The 19,797-nt window shown below is 43.9% G+C and overlaps 1 protein-coding gene across 3 annotated transcripts in view; it reads left to right on the top strand.

Moving 5' to 3' along the window:
• Positions 1 to 12,156: 12,156 nt before the first annotated feature.
• Positions 12,157 to 19,797, top strand: part of NTM (neurotrimin) — a 1,000,590-nt gene continuing 992,949 nt past the window's right edge. The window contains exon 1 of one of the 3 annotated variants that reach the window (XM_074321813.1): positions 12,157 to 12,507. In XM_074321813.1, coding sequence (XP_074177914.1) covers positions 12,426 to 12,507 — 82 coding nt within the window. In that variant the 5' untranslated portion in view covers positions 12,157 to 12,425. The remainder of the gene's footprint in view (positions 12,508 to 19,797) is intronic. The other 2 variants (XM_074321816.1, XM_074321817.1) reach the window with 2 other exon arrangements.

The raw sequence follows: 19,797 nt of genomic DNA, 5'->3' as shown, positions 1-19,797 counted from the left end.
CCTTCACCTTTTTCATCCTGTCCCTACCTCCCTCCCATCTATCACCCCAACAAATCTAGTACCCCTCTGATATCATGCATAGTTATTACAATATTATTGACTATGCCCTATATTCCCATAACTACTTTGCAACTACCAATTTGTACTTCTTAATCCCATCTCATTTTTAACCAAACTCTCAACCCCCCTCCCATCTGGCAACCATCAGAATGTTTTCTGTATCTGTGAGCTTGTTTCTGTTTTGTTTGTTTATTTTGTTTTTTAGGTTCCACATATAAGCAAAATCACATTGCATCTGTTTTTCTATGTCTGACACTCCACTCAACATAATACCCTCCAGTTCTATGCATGCTGCCACATGGCAAGAACCCATTCCCTTCCGTGGCTGAGCAATATTCCATTGTATATATGTACCACCTCCTCTTTATTCGTTCTTCCATCAAAGTAGCATTTCAGTTTCTTCAGATAAATACCCTGAAGTGGGATTATGAGTCCTCCATTATCTCTTCTTATAGCCATTGTTTTAAAGTCTATTTTTCCTGGTGTAAGTATTGCTACCTCAGCATTTTTTGTTGTTTGTTTGTTTTTGGTTTTCATTTCCATTTTCATGAAATATCTTTTTCCATGCATTTACTTTCTGTCTGTGTATGCCTTTCAATCTGAAGGGAGTCTCTTGTAGGCAGTATATGTAAGAGTTTTATATTCTTATCCATTCAGTTCTCTTATGTCTATTAATTGGAGGTTTTAAGCCATTTACATTGAAAGTAATTGTTGACAGATGTGGAGCTATTGCCATTTTATTATTCATATTTTTTCCCCTGTCTTAAAAAGGTCCCTCTAATACTGGTCCCAGTATTACTGGTGTGTTGGTGATAAACTCCTTTAGCTTTCTCTTGTCTGGGAAGCTCTTTATCTGTTCTTCGATTTTAAATGATAGTCTTGCTGGGTAGAATAATCTTGGTTGTAGGTCCTTGCTTTTCATCACATTGAATGTTTTGTGCCAATCCCTTCTGGCCTGAAAAGTTTCTGTTGAGAAATCAGCTTACAATCTTATGGGAGCTCCCTTATAAGTTACTAGTTGCCTTTCTCTTGCTGATTTTTAAGATTCTCTTTTTGTCCTTAATCATTGCCATTTAAATTATAACGTGTCTTGGTATGGGCTGTTTAGGTTCATCTTTCTGCTTCCTGGGCTTGCATTTCTATTTTCTTTGTCAGGTTAGGAAAGTTTTTAGTCATTATATCCTCACAGAGATTCTCAATTCCTTGCTTTCTCTCTTCTCTTTCTGGTACCCCTATGATGTTGCTATACTTGATGTTGTCCTAGAGGTCTCTTAAACTATCCTAATTTTGTTGGATTCCTTTTTCATTTTGCTGTTCCAATTAGTGTTTTATGCTACCTTGTCTACCAAATCAATGATTCGATCCTGTACTTCATCTAGTCTACTGATGATTCCTTCTAGTGCGTTCTTCATTTCAGTTATTGCATTCTTCAATTTTGACTGAATCTATTTTTATGGTTTCTATGTCCTTTTTTTATGCTTGCAACCTCTTTGTTAAAGTTCTCACTAAGTTCCTGGAGCATCCTTATAGCCATTGTTTTGAACTCTGTCTCTGGTAGGATGCTTGCCTTCATTTTGTTTAGTTCTTTTTCTCGAGTTTTTTTCTTGTTCTTTCATTTGGGACACATTTCTTTGTTTCCTCATTTTGGCTGCCTCTCTGTGTTTGTTTCTATGTGTTAGGTTGATCTGCTATGTTTCCCTGTCTTGGCCAGGTGGCCTTATGTAATAGGTGTCCTGTGGTATGCTGGCAGAATCTCCCTGGTCACCTATTCCAGGTGCTCCAGGAATGTCTCTTGGGTGGATTGTGTGTGCCCTCCTGTTACAGCTGAGCCTTGATTGCTATTGGCACATCATTGGGTGGGGTAACCCTCAGGCTGAATGACTGTGGGATTTGGCCACTTCCACAGCTTGGACTGCTGTGTGGGGGGCTTACTCCATGGGATGGACCCACCCCCAGTCTGGTCTGGTGCCTGTTGACCCCACCCTTGTGCCATGCCACTTGCTAATTGGGTTGTGTGTGCTCTGCTCTGAAGCTGACCCAAATTAAGTGTTGTGTGGGGGGGGCTTCTTGGGGAGAGGTGAAGACCCAGGTCACCCACTGCCTGTGACCAGCTGGGGTCTACCTGATAGGAGCTAAAAAGTGATTTGCAGTTATCTGCTGCCCGTGATAAACCTAGAGGCATGTGGGAGAGGCTGTGTTGCAAACCAAGGACATCTGCCACCAGTTCCATGCCTGGGGTAGCTCCACAAAAAGCCAGGATACCCCAAGTCATGCTTCCACCTGCCAGCTCCCTTAAGGTTTAGCCACTGATACAGCCTTCTGTGGTATGCAAGTTGAGTGAGGCAGGGTCTCAGGGAATCACTAGAGTGGAAAGAGTTGTAGTTACCAGGTTAATGTAAATTCTGGTTTGGTGCCAGTGCTGAGCCTGGAGCTACTCAGCAAAAGTCTCAGAGGACACTGAGGCCAGTTATCCCCCTCCTGATGCCTGCAGAATCTCATAGTTTTCCAAGAAAGAATGCAATGCAGGCAGGGCTGGCTGCTCCCCAGAAAGTGCCTCTGGCTTTTTGGGAGTTGGGTGGGGCAAAGTCCCAGTAGAGTCAGCAGGGTAGAGCTGCAGAGCTCACTAGACCAATCAGATTCAGATTTGGCCTGTGGGGGAGGGTTCAACACAATAAAGATGGCGTCTGCCTGCCAGCTGCAGAGAGAAGGACCAATCATAGGGAAAATGACAACTGTCCTCCAGCACTTGCCCCAAGGTCACTTATCTCAGTGTGCTCCCATATGCCTCTGACAATCCCCAAGGCACTGTCCCTCCACTGTAGCCCAGGGTAAGTGCCTGTGAGTGGATGAGTTTGTGTGTGGGCTGTTTAAGAGGATGTCTGGGTTTCTGCAGACTCCCATCCAACCCGGATGGTCACAATAACCACTGTTTTTTACAGCCAGATGTTATGGGGGGCTCCTCTTCCCAGCACTAGTACTCTGGGCTGGGGAGCCTAGTGAGGGTTTGGGTCCCTCACTTCTCCTTTGGGAACCTCCGTGGCAGAGATATCCCTCCTGATTCTCAACCGCTACACAAAGGTTTGTGGCCCATTCTGCACCTCTACCCCTCCTACCAGTCTCCACCTGGCTTTTTCTTTATCTTTTTAGTTATAGGACTTGTGTTTATCTAGACTTCAGATGGTTCTCCAGGTTGATTGTTCTATAATTTAGCTGTAATTTTAATGTGTTCATGGAAGGACACAGGCACACTGTTTATCTACTCAGCCATCTTGGGTCTCCCCTGCCTCGTTGTTTTTGATTGTGAGCCTCTCTCTTCATCTGCTCTCCCTTTAGGAAATCTGGGTCCTGTTTTTAGCCACATCACCTCTCTAAGATTACTTCCAGATCTAACATGCTATCTTTTTCTCTGACCCAGTCTCCCATCCAAAAATGACAATAACGAAGATTGCAAATCTTTTATGGAAAGATTATGAAATAGAATATTCAAACATACTTTGAAAATAGAAATTCAACTCGGAGAAAGATGTATAAGAGTTAGTGTTGTCAATCTCCCCATAAACTACAGTCACAGAAAAATTTGTTTGCAAGGGACCTCAAATTCATCTATTTTATGTCCCTAACACTTATCTTTTATATTATCATAATCTAAAACTTATATCAAATGGTGGGAATAACCTGCACACAGTGAACAGTGGGTCACAATTCTCAGACAGACAAAGGGCAGAGAATATGGGTGGGTGGCTCAGAGCATTCAGGAATCATTCAGGAACTCTTTCTGTCTTTCTTCTTCTGGGCATAAATCAAGGAATCTAGCTTTCTAGGCTGCCAATTCAACACCTTTTATAGGCACTTAATTCACTCAGAAATTAAAAATATATACATACTCCTTACAGAAAGTACCATTATTCTTCAGCATGACACATGATTTGATTTTAAGCCTTTATATGACTCTTCTATATCCTACTGTGGATTAGAATCAATCAAATGTCTGTGATGAATAGCAATTGCTACCTAGGCTAGTCACCTCCCACACAGGCTCCATGTATACTCTCCTCGAAGAACCTTTATCTCCCCCTTCCCTGCAAAAGTGCTCAATGTAGTTTATGGGGGGAGCCCATGGACATGTCATGTGTTTGAGAAGAGTATTACACCGTGGTCTGCTACCACTAGATCCACTGTCTCCTGACTTGCAAAGCAATGTTCAGAGTCACTAAGTAGGCCACACCAGTTGTCATTGTTGGCAAACCCAGCCTCTCAGGCCTTCATGCTTGTCTGCTCCTCTGCTTTCCCTGCAGTGCTCTCACCACACATACTCTTTGACCTCATTATCCCTCTTTGTTCATAACTAATGCTTTTTAAAGAAGCTGAAACCCCTTCTCCCTGAGCTTTCAGTGATAAACAGCAGCTTATTTTACCTACCCCTACCAGGTATGGTTGCATTTTTAAAGATCCAGAACGGTCAGTTCCAAGGAACACAATTTTAGGGTAAATAAGCAGCTAGGGTGTGCATTTCTTGGATAGAGGAGGCATCACAAGTAGTTATTCAATCAAACCTTTAACTAAGGCACCCAGAAGCATTCTGGGAAACAAAGAAAAGAAAGCAAGAACACTGGACGATGAGCCAAAAGAGTTAATTCTACTCCTAGTTCTTCTACCTTGTATGAACCTCGTATGTTATTGCTCTGCTCTGGACACTGTTTCTCAGTGTAAAATAACAGTGTGGGAGAGCAATAGAAATGCTCTTGGATTCTTTTAATTTCACCATCTTCTCCAAATTCGACCGGTAGGGTTTAGCATGGTTTTAGATAGTATTAATGTGGTATGAGACCAAACGATTCAGAAATATACAAATCTTTCCTCAGACCAGACTCCTTGTACATAGTGGGAACTGGGCAAAAACAGTAAAGTGACACCTCATTGTCAAATGGGCTGAGTCACTAACTGTAGTTCAAGGAAGTGGGGCTGTTCTAGGTACCCCAAGAGACTTCCCACCTTTCTCTGAGTTCAACCTTGACTCCCACCATTGTGCTATGCTCTGACCAGCTTTCTGGTGTGTCCATGTTTGTGCCAGAGTCACTCATGTGTGTGACCTGCTGAAAGTCCCGGACCCACTTTCCGACAATCTGCCCAGTCAGCCTGGGAGAAGCACAGGGTAGGCAGCTGTCCATGTCTTGAGGCCAGGGATGGGGAGCTCCTCTGCGGGAGTGCCTTCATTTACTACGCATTCTGCCATATGCCCCTCTAGAAACACCAATGTTTTATTGCTTTTACACTTTTTGCTCAGAACCAACAGCAGCTATGCTCCTCAAATTCATTTCAAACCTCTTAGACATTCAAAAACCTCCATTTTAGGCCTACACTGCTTGCACTCTCAGTACTTGTGAACACACAGATTCAAACCCACCCAAGTCGACTCACCCTGATTTCCACAGAGCTCCATTTTCCACCTCCAACCATTTGCTGAGTGATTCCCTCAGTTTAAATGAACTCTCTCTTTGTGATTCAAAGTTGATCAAGGCCATTGTCTTTCCTGTAGCTCTCACTGATCACACCAGGCTGCCCTGATCCTTTTGCTTTGAGTCTCAGTTTCACTTGAACTGTAGCCCAGTGTGGGGGAAAGAGCAGGGTCTTGAGTGTGGAGAAGGCCTGACTGATTACTACCTGTGCACCTGTGGACAATTTAATAAACCTCTTTACTTGCAAATTAGGGTAATAGCATTCACCATCTAGGGAAATCCTAAGGGTTAGGGAAGACGGCATATGCTAAAAGACAGCACAGTGTCAGGCACACAGAGATGTTCATTAAATGATCATTTACTCCTTCCACCCAGCTTTTAGGAGAAAGAAGGACGGTCCATCTTGACTCCATCTATGACTTGATTTTAATTCTAGATTGACAATAACACTATTTACATTTTAAATTTAAAAAAAAGTCTTCAAAACCTATATTGCTACCTAAGGCTTCATATAATAGTTAGATATTTATAATAAGTAGTGTGGGAAATAGAGGGAAGCAAAGGCAGTTTGTATTCATCTGCCCCCCACATGGATCCTTTCAGTCCAGACGATTTCAGTTGCAAGTGATAGAAACTCAATTCAAAATAACCCAAACAAATAACAGGCTGGGAAGTCTGAGGGTGTGTATTTGCCTTCAGGCACGACTTGCCCCACTTTTTGTTTGTTTGTTTGTTTTTATTAAATGTATTGGGGGAACATTGGTTAATGACATATCTATTTCAGGTGTGCAACTTCATAACACAACATCGGTATACTCCGTTGTATCCTTTCCACCCAAAGCTTAATGACTTGTTCCACTTTCAGTGATGCCCTCTCTTCTTGGTTCTACTTGCTTTTTAGTTGCCTTCGTTTCTTTCAGACTTTCTCCATCTGTTAGGAAAGATATCCCCCTGACAACAGTGCTTCTTTCCAAAAGGCACCTAGAAAACTCTCAGGGAAAAACTGATTGACCATGTCAAGGTCACTTGCTCATGCCTACACTAAGAATATGGCAGCCCAATCAAATCACAGGGGACGGATGACCTGGGGGCCAAACAGGAGGAAAGTATGTTGGGCATCCAACACCAATAGCTCCCAATCTCTTGCAGAGCCCAGAGAAAGCTTTTTGGCAGTAAGCATCCTGAAGGCAGTGACTCATTCTGGGAAAATTCTTACTGAATATTATCCAGCCCAGTGATTTGGTTTTTCCCTAGCAAGCTAATTGTGAAGACATAGAAGCCAATGTGGGTGTCAGACGTTGTGCGAGGGCTTTCATAGTCTTCGTTCTGGTGAATTCACATCAACTCTGTGAAGTAGATATTATTATTTCCACTTCAAGGACAAGATAGGAGGAGATGAGAAGAGAAAATTGAGGATCACAGAATTGAAGGTCATAAATGGAATTAGACTCAAATCCAGGTCTTCTAATTTTAAAAGTTAAATTCTTTCTCTTATACGACTTATAGTACTACCATGCCACGTTGCTTCTTTTTGAAATGATGATGATAATTCATAGACATCAAGGACAGATGACTATGGCTATAATTCCAGTTAGACAACACTAAAATTGCTTCTTTTGTAGGAATGCAGATTTAAATCTCTGTCCTTAATCTCTGGGCTAAGAGTTAGACTTTCATTTTAATATCAGCTTAAGCAAATTATCAACAAATCAGGAAATCTCCTGTTCTAAGTCAAATTCTCGAAACAGACCCCACCCCACTTAATTACATTATTTGTACCCTAGACCCATTTTATTCATATCAGTGACCATATGTGGGAGCCACTTCCAAGATGGCTTTCCAGGGAGAGCCCCTTGAAAAGACGGGAGACTACCTTCTTGCCATGGCTTTCTCCCTTTCCAAAGTGACATTGTAAGTCAGAGCTGGACCCTGCTCAACCCCAGATGTGCGAGGATAGGCCGCTCCCTCGTCTCTTGGGGCAGGGCTCGTCCCAGCATCTGAGGATGTAAGATGACCCGCTGCACTGAGCCTCAGCTGAGGCAGGCCACAGCGGGCAGGAGGCAGCGCAGAGCAGCGGCTTTTGTTAAGTCCTGAACGTTATTTCAGTGCTGCTCTTTAGATTTAAGCTCCTGCAGTTCTTTCCATAATAGCTGGGGAAAATAAAAAACACTGCTCTACACCCCTCTCTCCCTCCCTCCCCTGCACCACACACACCTACATGCCTCCTCTTCCTCCTCCTCACTGGGCTTTCATCTGCCAGTCCTTTGGGCCTGGCCCACCGTGTGTGTGTGTGTGTGTGTGTGTGTGTGTGTGTGTGTGTGTGATGGTTCATCCCTCTCCCAGGGCTGCAGGGCCACCGCCGTCAGGGTTCAGCTGGCATTTGGACAGCAGGGCAGGCAGACCCCACAGTGACCTTGCCGACTCACTGTGTGGTTAGGTAAGGTGACAGGTGTGCATGGGGGCAGTTTACAGAGAATCAATCCCTATTTGTACTAGCTCAACACATGCCACGCAGAATCCTAAGCTACCTGATGATGAAAGATTTATGAAATGCCACCTAAGCTGCCCTCTTCTCAGAAGTTAAAGATCTCCTCTATTTTCCTTCCTTATCCCTTATTTCTTATGCCTCTTCCTTATTCTTTATCTGCAAACAGGAAAATCGTTTCTGTACTAAAGTTCTCAGAACTGTAAGCAGTGTGGATGGTGAGAGAATACCATTCTGCCTAGAATTTGAGATCTCTTTTCTGACATTAATTTTGTCTTAGGCCCATTCATCCTCCTCTGACCCTTGACCTGGGAAGTCAATGGTGTATAATCTGACTTCCTAAGAGACATCTGACTAACCTAAGAGACAAATGCAGTCCTGCAGACACCTAATTAGAAGTACTCAAGCCTCCTAACTCAGAGGAGGGAATTTTGGTTGTTGAGTAAGGAACTTCAAAGTACCCCTTCCAATCACAGCTTCACCTAATCAGCTTCTTTAGTCATCGCCCACTTGTAGGCATAGTGAGTGGTACATAACCACAGCCCCAAGCCACCCCAACATGGAAGGACCAAGATACCATCACTGTTTGGGGCAGTTGCAGCAATAGAGAATCCCAGCTCCAAGGCTGAAGACAAAAATGGAAAATGGAAAGAAAAAATGCCGACTGCATCAATGTGACCCATTTCATTAAGTAAGAGATGGGCCTGGTGGGAGGAAACCCTTGTGTGGATAACCGGGGATCAGTTTTTCAGTCTGTAATTGTATCAGTGAACTGCTGAGTGATCCAACAGGCCTACATAGGTAACACTGTGTTAAGCTCCACGGCAAAAGAGAGGAAAAGTTGGCCTCTCCAGAAGGAGGTTAACTATGTCTTTTGTGAAACTTGAAGGCCATTGGGAAATTTTACTCTACATGGTAAATTCAAGCACTGAAAGAGATACAGCTCTCTAGATAGTTTAGCATTTAGCAGCACTCAGTGCCCAAATTAGACTTTTGGTTCCGCAGTCTCTAAGGATGTATTTTGCCTTAGTGAATGCACAAAGTACAATTCTGAAACGAATCCCTGCAGGAACCTTAGTTCACAGGCTTCAGCGGCTCCACCCAATGACACTTAGTTGACCATATCAGTCTCAATTTGGTTAAAATAGTAAAATAAATGAAAATTAGCTGATGGTTATGATGGATGGTGATGGTTGTAATCAAGCTATAATTGCTATCCCCGTTTCAAACGTGGACTTGAGATGACGCAACCAAAGTCCCACAGCCCCTCGGGGACAGAGCTGGAGTTTGAACCAGCCAGATACAGCCTCAGTCTGTGTTCTCAGTTAACAAGCCATGTTGATTATGACAAGTGTCTGCTGAGTGTGCCTGCCACGTGCCAGGCCTGGTTACATTATCTGTGTGTCGAGAGTAACTAATGTGGATCAGACATTGTGCCAAGTTTCATTTTTTTATCTTTAAAAAATTTTATTACAACACAGCAGGGCAAGATGGGAGATCTCAGACAGGTCTCAAGAAGCCATAATTTAGATGGTGTATTTCCATCTCTAATGTTTAATTTATGGTATCCCTTGCCTGCAGTATTTTCCCCTCTGTCTTAGATATAGTCTCTACCTCACTTTCAAGGTGTATCATAACATTCACCATTTCCACCAGACTTTTAAAAACTATTGCAGAAAATGCTAATCTATCACTTTTTCTGCATTCTGATAAAAGTAATTTTGTGTACCAACCATTTGCAACTCATTTAACCCTAAAAACAATATATTGGTTTTCTTATATCTGTTGATATATGTGTTGTCTTATATAATTTCTAACTCATCTGCTATTAAAATAGCAAAGAGATTATATATAGGAATGTCTGTTATCTATTTGAATCCCTCACAGTATTTAGTATAAGATAGTATTTTATAGTTTAGTCTGAGAGATAAATGTTGAGGTTTGAATCCTGGCTCCATTGCTTACCAGCTGTGTGGCTGTGGACAAGATTTTTTTTTTTTTGAGCCTCAGTGTTCTCATCTATGAAATGGTGACGATAATTGTACCACTTCATAGGGTGTGAGGACGTCATGAGAAAAATGCATGCAAAACAGTGACTATCATGCCGGGCACCTAGCAAATGCTCAATAAATATCAACCAGAATTATTAATTTATTATTGCTGTCACACATACGGACACTTAGAAATTGGTAAATGCATAGATTTATTGCAGTTTATGGTGAGGAAGGACACGTACAAATGTTAGTGTCTCTGCCTCTGCAGGTAGGGACTAAAGACCCATGGTGTTCACCGTCATTGTGGAGAGAAGTGGGATGGTGGTAAGAGGAAGCCATCTTTCCTTCTGTACTGGATTGTTAACGCTGCTGCCACAGCCATTCAAAAGCGTTTCATTGCACATATCTCTAGGCTGAACACTGCACAAAAAGACTAGTAGAGAGTTACAATTCTTGTTCATTGGAAGCTCACAATATCAAGGACGTTTTGATGGACATGAGAATTAGAACACAGTGACGGGGGGGGGAAATCCATGTACATACATCACCTTTAAAATTAAAAGGGGACTTAGACTTTATTTCAGTTCTCTAATTTTACAGATGAGAGGTCAAGGTTCACAGACGTAAAATGACCTGCTCAGACCTAGTCCCTAGGTTTGTGTGGAGCTGAGACTAGGGTCCAGGTATCTAGACCCCAGGGGTCCTCCCACTCAGAGTCCCTGGGCTGCACACAGGCAGGGGGCCACCGTTCTCCTTCACACACGACACAGGTGAATGGTGCCTCTTAGACTTGTGCCAAATGGCAGTACTGTTTCCATTTATGTATGCTCATAAACATAAACAGACAATAAGTACTTTCATTCTATGCAGTTCAATAATATATACATTAAAATTATTACGGGGATTACAAGGAAATATAATAATTATCTGTGAAGATCTGGAAGAAATATATCAAAAATGTGTGTCGGGGCATTGTGATAGCATGAATTTGTCAGAATCAGCTAGGGAAGAGCCTATGAGAGGGTAAGTTTTCCAGAACTTTTGTTCACGTCATATAACTTGCTTCTCATAAGAGGAAACACAAAATTTGAATCATCCACTTCCAGGGCCTTAGAGTTAGAAGATCTCTCAAGAAGTCAGTACACCCATTTAATTATTTCTGTCTGATTTTTATGCTTCCCCATCACCATGGAGATGAATGACTGCAACTCTCTGAGGACATTTTATAACCACACACAAAATCTATACTCAGAAAGTCCTTCAGCATGTCTGACTTACATCTGTCTTGCTGTAGTTTAAACCACAAGCACTTACAGTGGTCCTCTTTTTGGCAGGGTCGGGGGCTATAGATTGACTGGGGCATGGAGAATGAACTCATTCGTTACTCTCTTTTGGAGAAGTTTCTCCATATTCAGACTGCAGTTCTTTTAAAATCTTAGAAGCCTTATCTCTTTACATGCTGTCGTTTATACACATGGATGACTTTAGGAAATAAATTAAGTGAATTAAAATAGAAGTAATGCAGGTATTACTTCTTAAATAGAAGTAATACAGGTATTCTGATACAGGAATGACAGGAGAAGGAAATAGAAAGTTATTTATTATCTGCAAAGCAAATAAGTAGGAGGTTGATTGGGAAAAGGCAAAAAGTAAGAGAGAGAAAAAGAAATCTGTCACTGAATGATATTTTTATTGGAGAGGAAAATAGGTACCAACAAATAAAATTTGACTCTGTAAGTTTCACTGCACATGAAAATATTCTTTTAAAATTTCCCGAACCTTAAACTGCCCTATAAAAATAGTCTTAAAATAAAAAAAAATAATAAGAAAGAAAAAAAAAATTCCCGTTAGTTGTTGCTGGCTGTAGGATTTTTCCAGGGCAAAGGGAATCTGAGTTCAGGAGGCCAAGGAATGCCAGAAGGAAGGGAGTTTTTTTTATTTTTTATTTTTTATTTTTTTATTCTTGGGGCTCTGAGACTGTCATTTGAAAAAATGAAAGTAATATAGAAGGGGCAAAGTGGCATTTATCATTCTATCTCTCCAGGCTCCTGTCTCTTTAATCAGCTAGCCTGATTTGCCCAGTAAATGATTCCTGTGTGTGTGTGTGTGTGTGTGTGTGTGTGTGTGTGTGTGTGTGCCCGCCCGCGTGTGTTGTAGCTCTGTCAATCCTTGGATTAGAACCAATGATTGCAGCTTGTAGGAGGGCTGTCCAGGGCCAGATTGTACGATGTGTCTCAGTGCCAGAGTATGAGTAGAGATAATTACTGAGAAGTCACACTCTCTCACACCCTCGGCTTTCTTGTCGTGTCCTTCAGCAAAACAGTGGATTTTAATCTCCTTCCACGAGCTTGAGAGCAACGCAATCTGTCAGGAAAGAAAGAAAGAAAAAAACGGAACCTGACAAAAAAGAAGAAAAAGAAGAAAAAAATCATGAAAACCATCCAGGCAAAAATGCACAATTCTATCTCTTGGGCAATCTTCACGGGGCTGGCTGCTCTGTTTCTCTTTCAAGGTAAGAGCTTGCTATTGATTTGCCTACAGTAGACTCAGGAATTGTACAGTGTGCTTTATGTGATTCGCAGACTCCCGAGTCGGCTCTGCTGCGCGGTTTGCAGGTGGAGGAGAGAGCATTTAAAACAGCATGGCTGGGACTTCATTCTCCCTACCAGGCTGTGAGAATATTGATTTGATTCTGGCTGCGACTGGAATGGGGGAATGTATATGCATAAGTAAAAGGTGTCTGGTTCTCTTGTTAGGTACATGACTGTGTGCTGGTCTCCTTGGCTGTATGTACATTCTTGCACACACACACACACACACACACACACGACACAGCAGGGGGAAATTACAGATTGCAAGGGCAGCAGGGTTGCTAATGTGTTGCTTATGTTACTGGGAAGAAATTGCAAGAGGAAACTTTAAATATCGTCCAGTAAACTTGCAAAGCTTCAAAAAGGAGCAAAGGAAAATGCAGGCTAGAAATAATCAGGTAACTGCATTCTGTAAGGTTCTGTTCTGAGATCCAGCTTAAATGGACGAATCATTTGCAGCCGCGGTGGACAAGTGTATTAGTTTTTAATGTGTTTGGGGGTGTGTTTGTGGCAGAGGCGGCGGGGAGTGGGGTGGGGGGTGGGGGGATGGATAACAAACAGATAAAAGGCAGTGGGAACACGCACACATGGGGTTCTGAAATTCCAGGAAGCTTTTCTAAATTGAAGGGGGAGAGGCAATAAGAGTCGAATGCTAATTTTCTGTTTATTATCAATCTGGAAGCCTAGTCACAGGGTCTGCAATTGAGGGCCGGGCTTCCTCCCTGGCCAAGTGCGCACTTTGATGTTGACGAGCTATGTTGGGTGCATTTGGAATCTGCTTCCACCCTGAGTCCATTTGCCGCACCATGTGGTCCCACACTCTGTCCCAGCTCTTCAGTTCCAGCAGCAGTATTATCTGCTAACCTGCGTATTCCCACCCTGTTCTTTGTGGGGCGGGGGTCTGACTTGCCTCTTTCGTATTAAAGATACCTGAACTCATAGGGAATGAGACAGGCAGAGAAACTTTCCGTGGGTGGTCCAGCAGCCTCTCTGAGAGGATCCCAGGCGGAAGCTCAGTTCTGGGCAGTTATATTCCCAGAGGAAAGTTCAGTCTCTGGGGATGAAAAAGAGTGGGGAGTCCCACCCACCTCGTTCTCTTCTTTTACTGCAATATGGAGTTTTCATGGTCTCGCCTGTCCCCACCTCTAGGCCTGCTGACCCTTCTCTGAGGATAGGCTTTGGGGACTGCCACTGTCCCCCCCCCAACACAGGTTGAAGTGGCCACCATGGGCACCCACACAAGGCAGGCAGAGGGGCCAGGCTGGGAGGAATCAAGTGTGTGTGTACCCTTGGCGGGGGCTCAAGGAGGAAGCCAAGTGGGGAACGTAGGCTCTGAGTCAGATGACAAGGAAGTCCCAGTGGCGGACTTTGCAGGGATGTCTTTGACGTTGCCTGCTGCTCCCAGCTTTAGGCTCTCTCTTCTCCCATGGGGGCCTTGATGGGAAGAGAGTGAAGGAGCCAACTTGGAGGCCTCCTTGAATGACTCCTGTTACATAACGTGGAGCAGCAGCGTGTGTGTGCGTGCAGGCGTTTGTGTGCCTCTGTGCGCGCAGCCCTGCTTATTCTAGGTGCACAAGGGGGTCACCCAGTGAAATCAGATTCCCAATACTGGCAGTGGGGACACTGAGTTCAGGGCCAGGCTCCCTCCAGGAAATGGCTGATATCATGTGAACCACAGAAATGAAAACTAACTAAGCAAGGGGTAGAGTGAGGGGTCAGAGGAAGGGAAGGCGAAGGTCCCAAGTCGTCAATAATTTCCATCTGTCCTGAGGTCTGTGTCTCTTCTATCTATAACATCAAACTGGAAACAATGGCCAAACTTCCACCATCAACAACCCCATTGGCAGCATGCCAGGAGCCCCAGGGCCAAACTGAATTTACATATAAATTAGCATACGTGATTATTTTTTCATCAGAAATAAGTGCAGGGAAGCATAATATTTGCTCATACTTTGAATCCTCTGTGAATAGATGAGTAGAAAGCAGTGTTACAAAATTCTCCAGGGTGAAATCTGATTTTGTGATCTTGTTCCTCTCTGGGGGTGGGGATGGTACAGGGGTACCTCAGACCTCCTCACATTCTCCCAAATCCTGAATTTCCTAAGGAGAAAAATGACCTTATTTGTGCTGCCCAACTCAGAGCCAGCTCTGAATAGGCTTCAGTCTGTCATAATAGAACAAGTCTCCCCAAATTAAAGCAGAATGCCCCCCCCAAAGACCCCCACACCACACGCCAGTTGAACCAGCAAAGGTGATGGCTGTTTTGTCGTTCAGGGGATGGAAGCCGGAGTGTGCCAGCTATCTCTTATCAAACTTACAGAATTACCAAGGCAGCCCAGGTCTTGGCTGTAATAATCTAGCCCTATTGCATTGACCCGGTGGGACTAGTTAGAATGCAGTACACATTTCAAGGCAATTTTTTCTTTTCTGTTTTTGTTTTAAGCTGGTTCTTCCTAGAGCAGCTACTTCCTGGGTTTCTTGCCTTTTGGAAAATGTGTGTCAGGTGCTGGTGGCAGGTTATGGACCTTCTCTGGCCTGCTCCTCCCCCCATCCCAACCAGCAATCATGATCCAGCTTAGGTGTGTGTGGGTGAGGATTTCTGAGGGAATCAGACCTGATTAGTGATGGGAAGGAGGGAGGGAGGGGGTTATTAGCGCCCTGGGACTCTGGCCCTAAGACACACCAGGATTGATTAACTAGCAGCTCCTCTTTCTGGAAACAGGAGCCAGGAAGCTGGATTAGTCTCTGTCCTTTTTAGCACACCGCCCACCTTCTGCCACTGAGAGGCTCTGAAAGGAATGGCTGGTTGCACTGCAGCTTTTCTTTCTAGAAACCCAACCATTTCTCCTTCGAAGGATTAATACTCCTTTTAATACCTTCTGATGAGCTTGGCTAGACTTCTGTCTTACCTTTCTAATTTTCTCTCATCTCCTCACATTCCACATCCACTTATCTGTCCACTTGAGACATGAACAGGGCAGAACAGAAGGGAAAGGAGACTGGGCTAAGTCCACACTCTCCTTCCCTCAGTGCCAGTGGTGTGGAGAGCGTTCAGCTGAGCATCTCAGCCAAGTTCCTGCCACTCACGGTAAACATTTAGGTGCCAGCAGCAGCTCAAGTTGGGCCATGCTGCTGAGATGTGAGGGAGGCAGTTGAGACCATCACAATGTTTACTGGCAAAGTGAAAAATCACTCGGGGATTATGGGACCCTGGGCCTTATGTAAGCATTGTGGGCACTTGGAAGCATGGCCAAAAATAAATAAATACAATTTAAAAAGGCATGGGAGAGGGATGGAGGAGCATCATGAAGTGGACGCTGGCTACTGTGCTTGGAGCTGCCGCCTCGCTGCAAGGTATAGGCGAGTCGTGCATAGCACAGCAAAGGCCGCTCGCTTCCATCCTTCCTGCTCAGAGATGGTCCTCTGAGTACTTGGTCAAGGCTGCCTGCAGAGTGCCCACAGTGACCAGCAGGCCTTGCTCCATGAAGGCCATTCTTGGGCTTGCAGCTTTAGTTACCAGGCAGAAAGCCTCGTCCTGATGCCGGTTCTTCATTTTTGGCACTTTAAAAGCCAAATGTAAGCCCAAGAACCCCTTTTTATCAGCTTCTACACCTGGCCCCTGACTTCTGCCGTTTCTCGTATTAAGGGATGCTGAACTGTGTCCTTGACGGGTCTCTCCTGGCTCCCTGCTTGCAGTGCTTCACTTGGGACTGTCTTCCAGCAGTTCCCTGGGCTCTGTCCTCTGTATGCACGCAGCCTTGCAGCCCTGAGATTCAATGACCTGGGCTAGTACCAGCTGCTTGTCATGGTTGGGCAACAACCAGAAAGAAAAACAGTGTTGGCTTCAGCCACAGTTTACCCTTTGGGATGAAGTGAGCTCTCTTGATACCCTAAGAAGTGGCAACATTTCTGAATAAATATGGCACACATGGTTATGGCATGTGCAAGGAAACAAGCGCTGAAAAGGTTTGAAATGCTCTTGGCTGTCTACCCGTTTTGGAAACATGGGGCTAGCATGTCTGGGATTTGGCTCTGTCCCAGGTTTTTTGGTTTAGAGCTCACTGCCTGCTTCTGCCCACCAACTAGAATGCTAAAGATGAAAAACAAGCAAACAGACAAAAAAACAACTTTTGGTTTATATCGAACCTCAGCAGAGGTCCTACAGACTTTTCAAACACTTGACTGAGCATGCCTTCTAGATTTCAAGCCAGTTCTGGTGGCCTGAGCATTGCTCGGTGGGAAACATGTACATCTGAGCTCAAAGTTTTCCATGTTTTCTATGTTTTCTGTAGGGGGAAATCTGTCCTTCTGTGAGTCTGTGTCCCCACCTGCCTGCCAGGCTGGGGAGCAAGTCCCCTGGGTGTTGTTAGGACTCATTAATGCTTGTAACATTCCAGACATGTGGTGCTAAGTGGAACTCCATGCTGAGACCGGTTGTATTTATGCAGTTAACTTCGTTTCTGCTCTGTTGGCTTGTTACATGTTTACTTTATGTCTATAGTCATTTGAAATTCAATAAAACAAACATAAAAAATGAAAACATGGAAAATAATGGGTGGCATACAGGTTGGATGGGGCTGGGTTTTGCCAATGTAGCCGTCCTCCCCAGTGTCTCCTCAGTCTTTCCTTTCCGTTGGGAGTGCATTGGGGAAGGCCAGGGGGGCTTTAGAAGAAACATACAGGGAGCATGCCCCCCATCTATTTGTAAAAGGAAACTTCTGCATGGAGGTGCAATGCTGGCAGTGTGTCTGTCAGAGAGGAGGAACAGGGGGTGAGGGGAGAACAGCTGGAGCTAGTTTTCTAGGGAAAGAAAAAAAACACCTCTAATTTGGATTGGGAAAGGTGGGAAAAAGAGGACTCTGCTTTGCTTTGACATGATTTTGTTCAGTAACCTCCGAGACCTTTATATTTTAATTTACGTATTTATGGATTTATTTATGCAACCTTCTGGATTAAGCCTGCTCTTGTATCACTGCTTAAACTTAAAAGCACCCACACTTAAGAGAGAGATGTGTTGATTCACCTTACCTCTCATTCTCTCTCCCCCCATTTCTCCCTCTTTTTCTCTCCCCTTTCCTCCCTCCCTTTCTGCCCTCTCTCCCCTTTTCTGCTCTCCCTTTTCTCTTACCCCCGTTTTTCCTTCCTTTCATTTTTTCTTCTTCTCTATGGGATAAATAATTGATCAGTTGACAGATCTAGGTCAAGCTGGCAGGGGTTGCTGTGCTTCATGCAGGCTTTCCTAAGAGAAGGAGGGACAGTCTGTCTTTCCAGTTCACAAGGAGCCCAGATGACATGGTGCAATAGGAGGGAGGAAGGGAGAACCAAGGAACTGAAGGCCAAGTTCAGCTGCCCCCCCCCAAAGGAGCCTATTGATTACAGAGTCCTCAGCTATTTGATGTCACCGACACTCTAATTTTCCATATCCAATTTATCTTTGCCTATTGCCTGCTTTTTTTCTCATCTTCTGTGCCCTGATTCTTCCAGTTTTCCTCATTCTTCTTTCTACTTGCCTCTCCTTTTCTTTTCCTTCCAAAACCATGGTAGATCATAGAATCTACCCCCCCCCCTTAAGTTATATTAGAGAAATGGCCTTTTGTTTATTTGCAAGAAGAAAAACAGCAACCCTGCCAGAAGAGCTTTGTAAGTCATTTGCAAACTGCAAAACAAACCAACAAAGATTCACATTTTCATTGCTGAGAAGAGAATATTTCAAGAGAGACTGTCAAGCTAAGAAATCAAATATTGGAAAACACATTCTTCAGCTTTGTTACTAAGGACACCTTTGGTAACTAAATTTGATTTTTTTTTTCTATTCTAAGAGTATTGCCCTTTTACAGTAATAAAAGATTGGCTGGTTCTGGCTTCACTTTCTCATTCAAATTCATTCTCTAGAGGTGCTTCCTTTGCTTCATCTTGGAGGTGCCACCAAATTCTAACCGAACACAGATTCTAGTTAATTATTTGTTCACTGGTTCAATCACCCAGCACATGCTTATTGAGCATGTACTATGTTCCATTTTTTTTGTTTTGGGTGCTGGGAATACAACAGTGACTAAAACCAACGAAAGGGTGAGACCAAAGGCAGAGTGCAGTCTCCCAGATTTGGCTTAGCTTGCCATCCTTTTTAATACATTTGGAAGCACCAACTGGAGTGCCAGTAGCAGGGGGACGATTCAGTGACACAGCCTTTTTTTGTGTGTGTGCAAATGAAGACAGGCAGCAAGACAGCAACTAGCCCTTGCTTCTTATTTTAGCTGGGGAGCCCTGAGAGGGGATGCACAGCTCCAGCTCTGTGTTAATAATAAATAAGAGATGCTGCCTTTGCTATTCCATGTCATCTCCTGCCAAGAAGGAACTCGTGGATGTTTGATGTGCCCTCAGTTAGTGTGTGGATGGTGAAAACTCGTGTAAGTTAGTTGGCTTTGTGACCATGGCTTCTTGTCGTTGGAATTATTGGTTGATCCTCAGTGTCATTGTCACCTGGGTCTCCTATCCACCTCCTGATGCCCTGCCTTCTGCATAGAACTAGAGGGCAAAGAAGGGAATGGGAGGACACTCATACAAAATGAGGTGAGGAATTGCCCCAGGCAGCTAGTCTGGATGAGGCAAATGCAGTTCAGGGAACCTCTGTGAGGGACTCATATTTTGGGGTAGATTTAAGACGACCTCCCTTCTGAAAACCCTTTTATTTGCTACCCACCCACACGCTCTAATGTAAGATTCCTGGAATAATAAAAATGGGTCATGAGTTATTTGTTCTCCTCTGGTACTATACTATGATGGGGATGCCAGTCTTTCAATCCATCAACCTGTGTTTTCAGCACTATGCGCGCGAAGGGATTATAGCTTCTCCTGTGCTCACACTGTGTACTATCGATGCCCCTGAATGTTTTAGGATAATCACGCACCTGGCTGCTTCTAGCTGCATTTCCGTAGTGGTAGACGTGATTATTCTTAGGTTTTCTCATGTAGAAGAACCTTTCTCATGGATCCATGATTCTTCCAACTCAAGAAACCTAGGGCAATTCTTCATCTTCTGACCTTATCTCAGAAGCTGGTGTGTCCTCAAGGGGGTAAGTGCAATGTGTGTTTATTTGCAATACTCCCATTCTCTAAGCCAGTAGTTCTCAAACTTGGTGTACCATAAAATTACCTGAGGAGCTTTATAAAAATACCGCGTCGGGTCCCCAAAAAGACCACATCGGGTCCCG

Source organism: Rhinolophus sinicus, linkage group LG16 (genome assembly GCF_036562045.2).
Source record: "Rhinolophus sinicus isolate RSC01 linkage group LG16, ASM3656204v1, whole genome shotgun sequence".
Lineage (NCBI taxonomy): Eukaryota > Metazoa > Chordata > Mammalia > Chiroptera > Rhinolophidae > Rhinolophus > Rhinolophus sinicus.
Note: the sequence above shows the minus strand (reverse complement) of the source record. Positions and strands in the feature narration are given on the sequence as shown.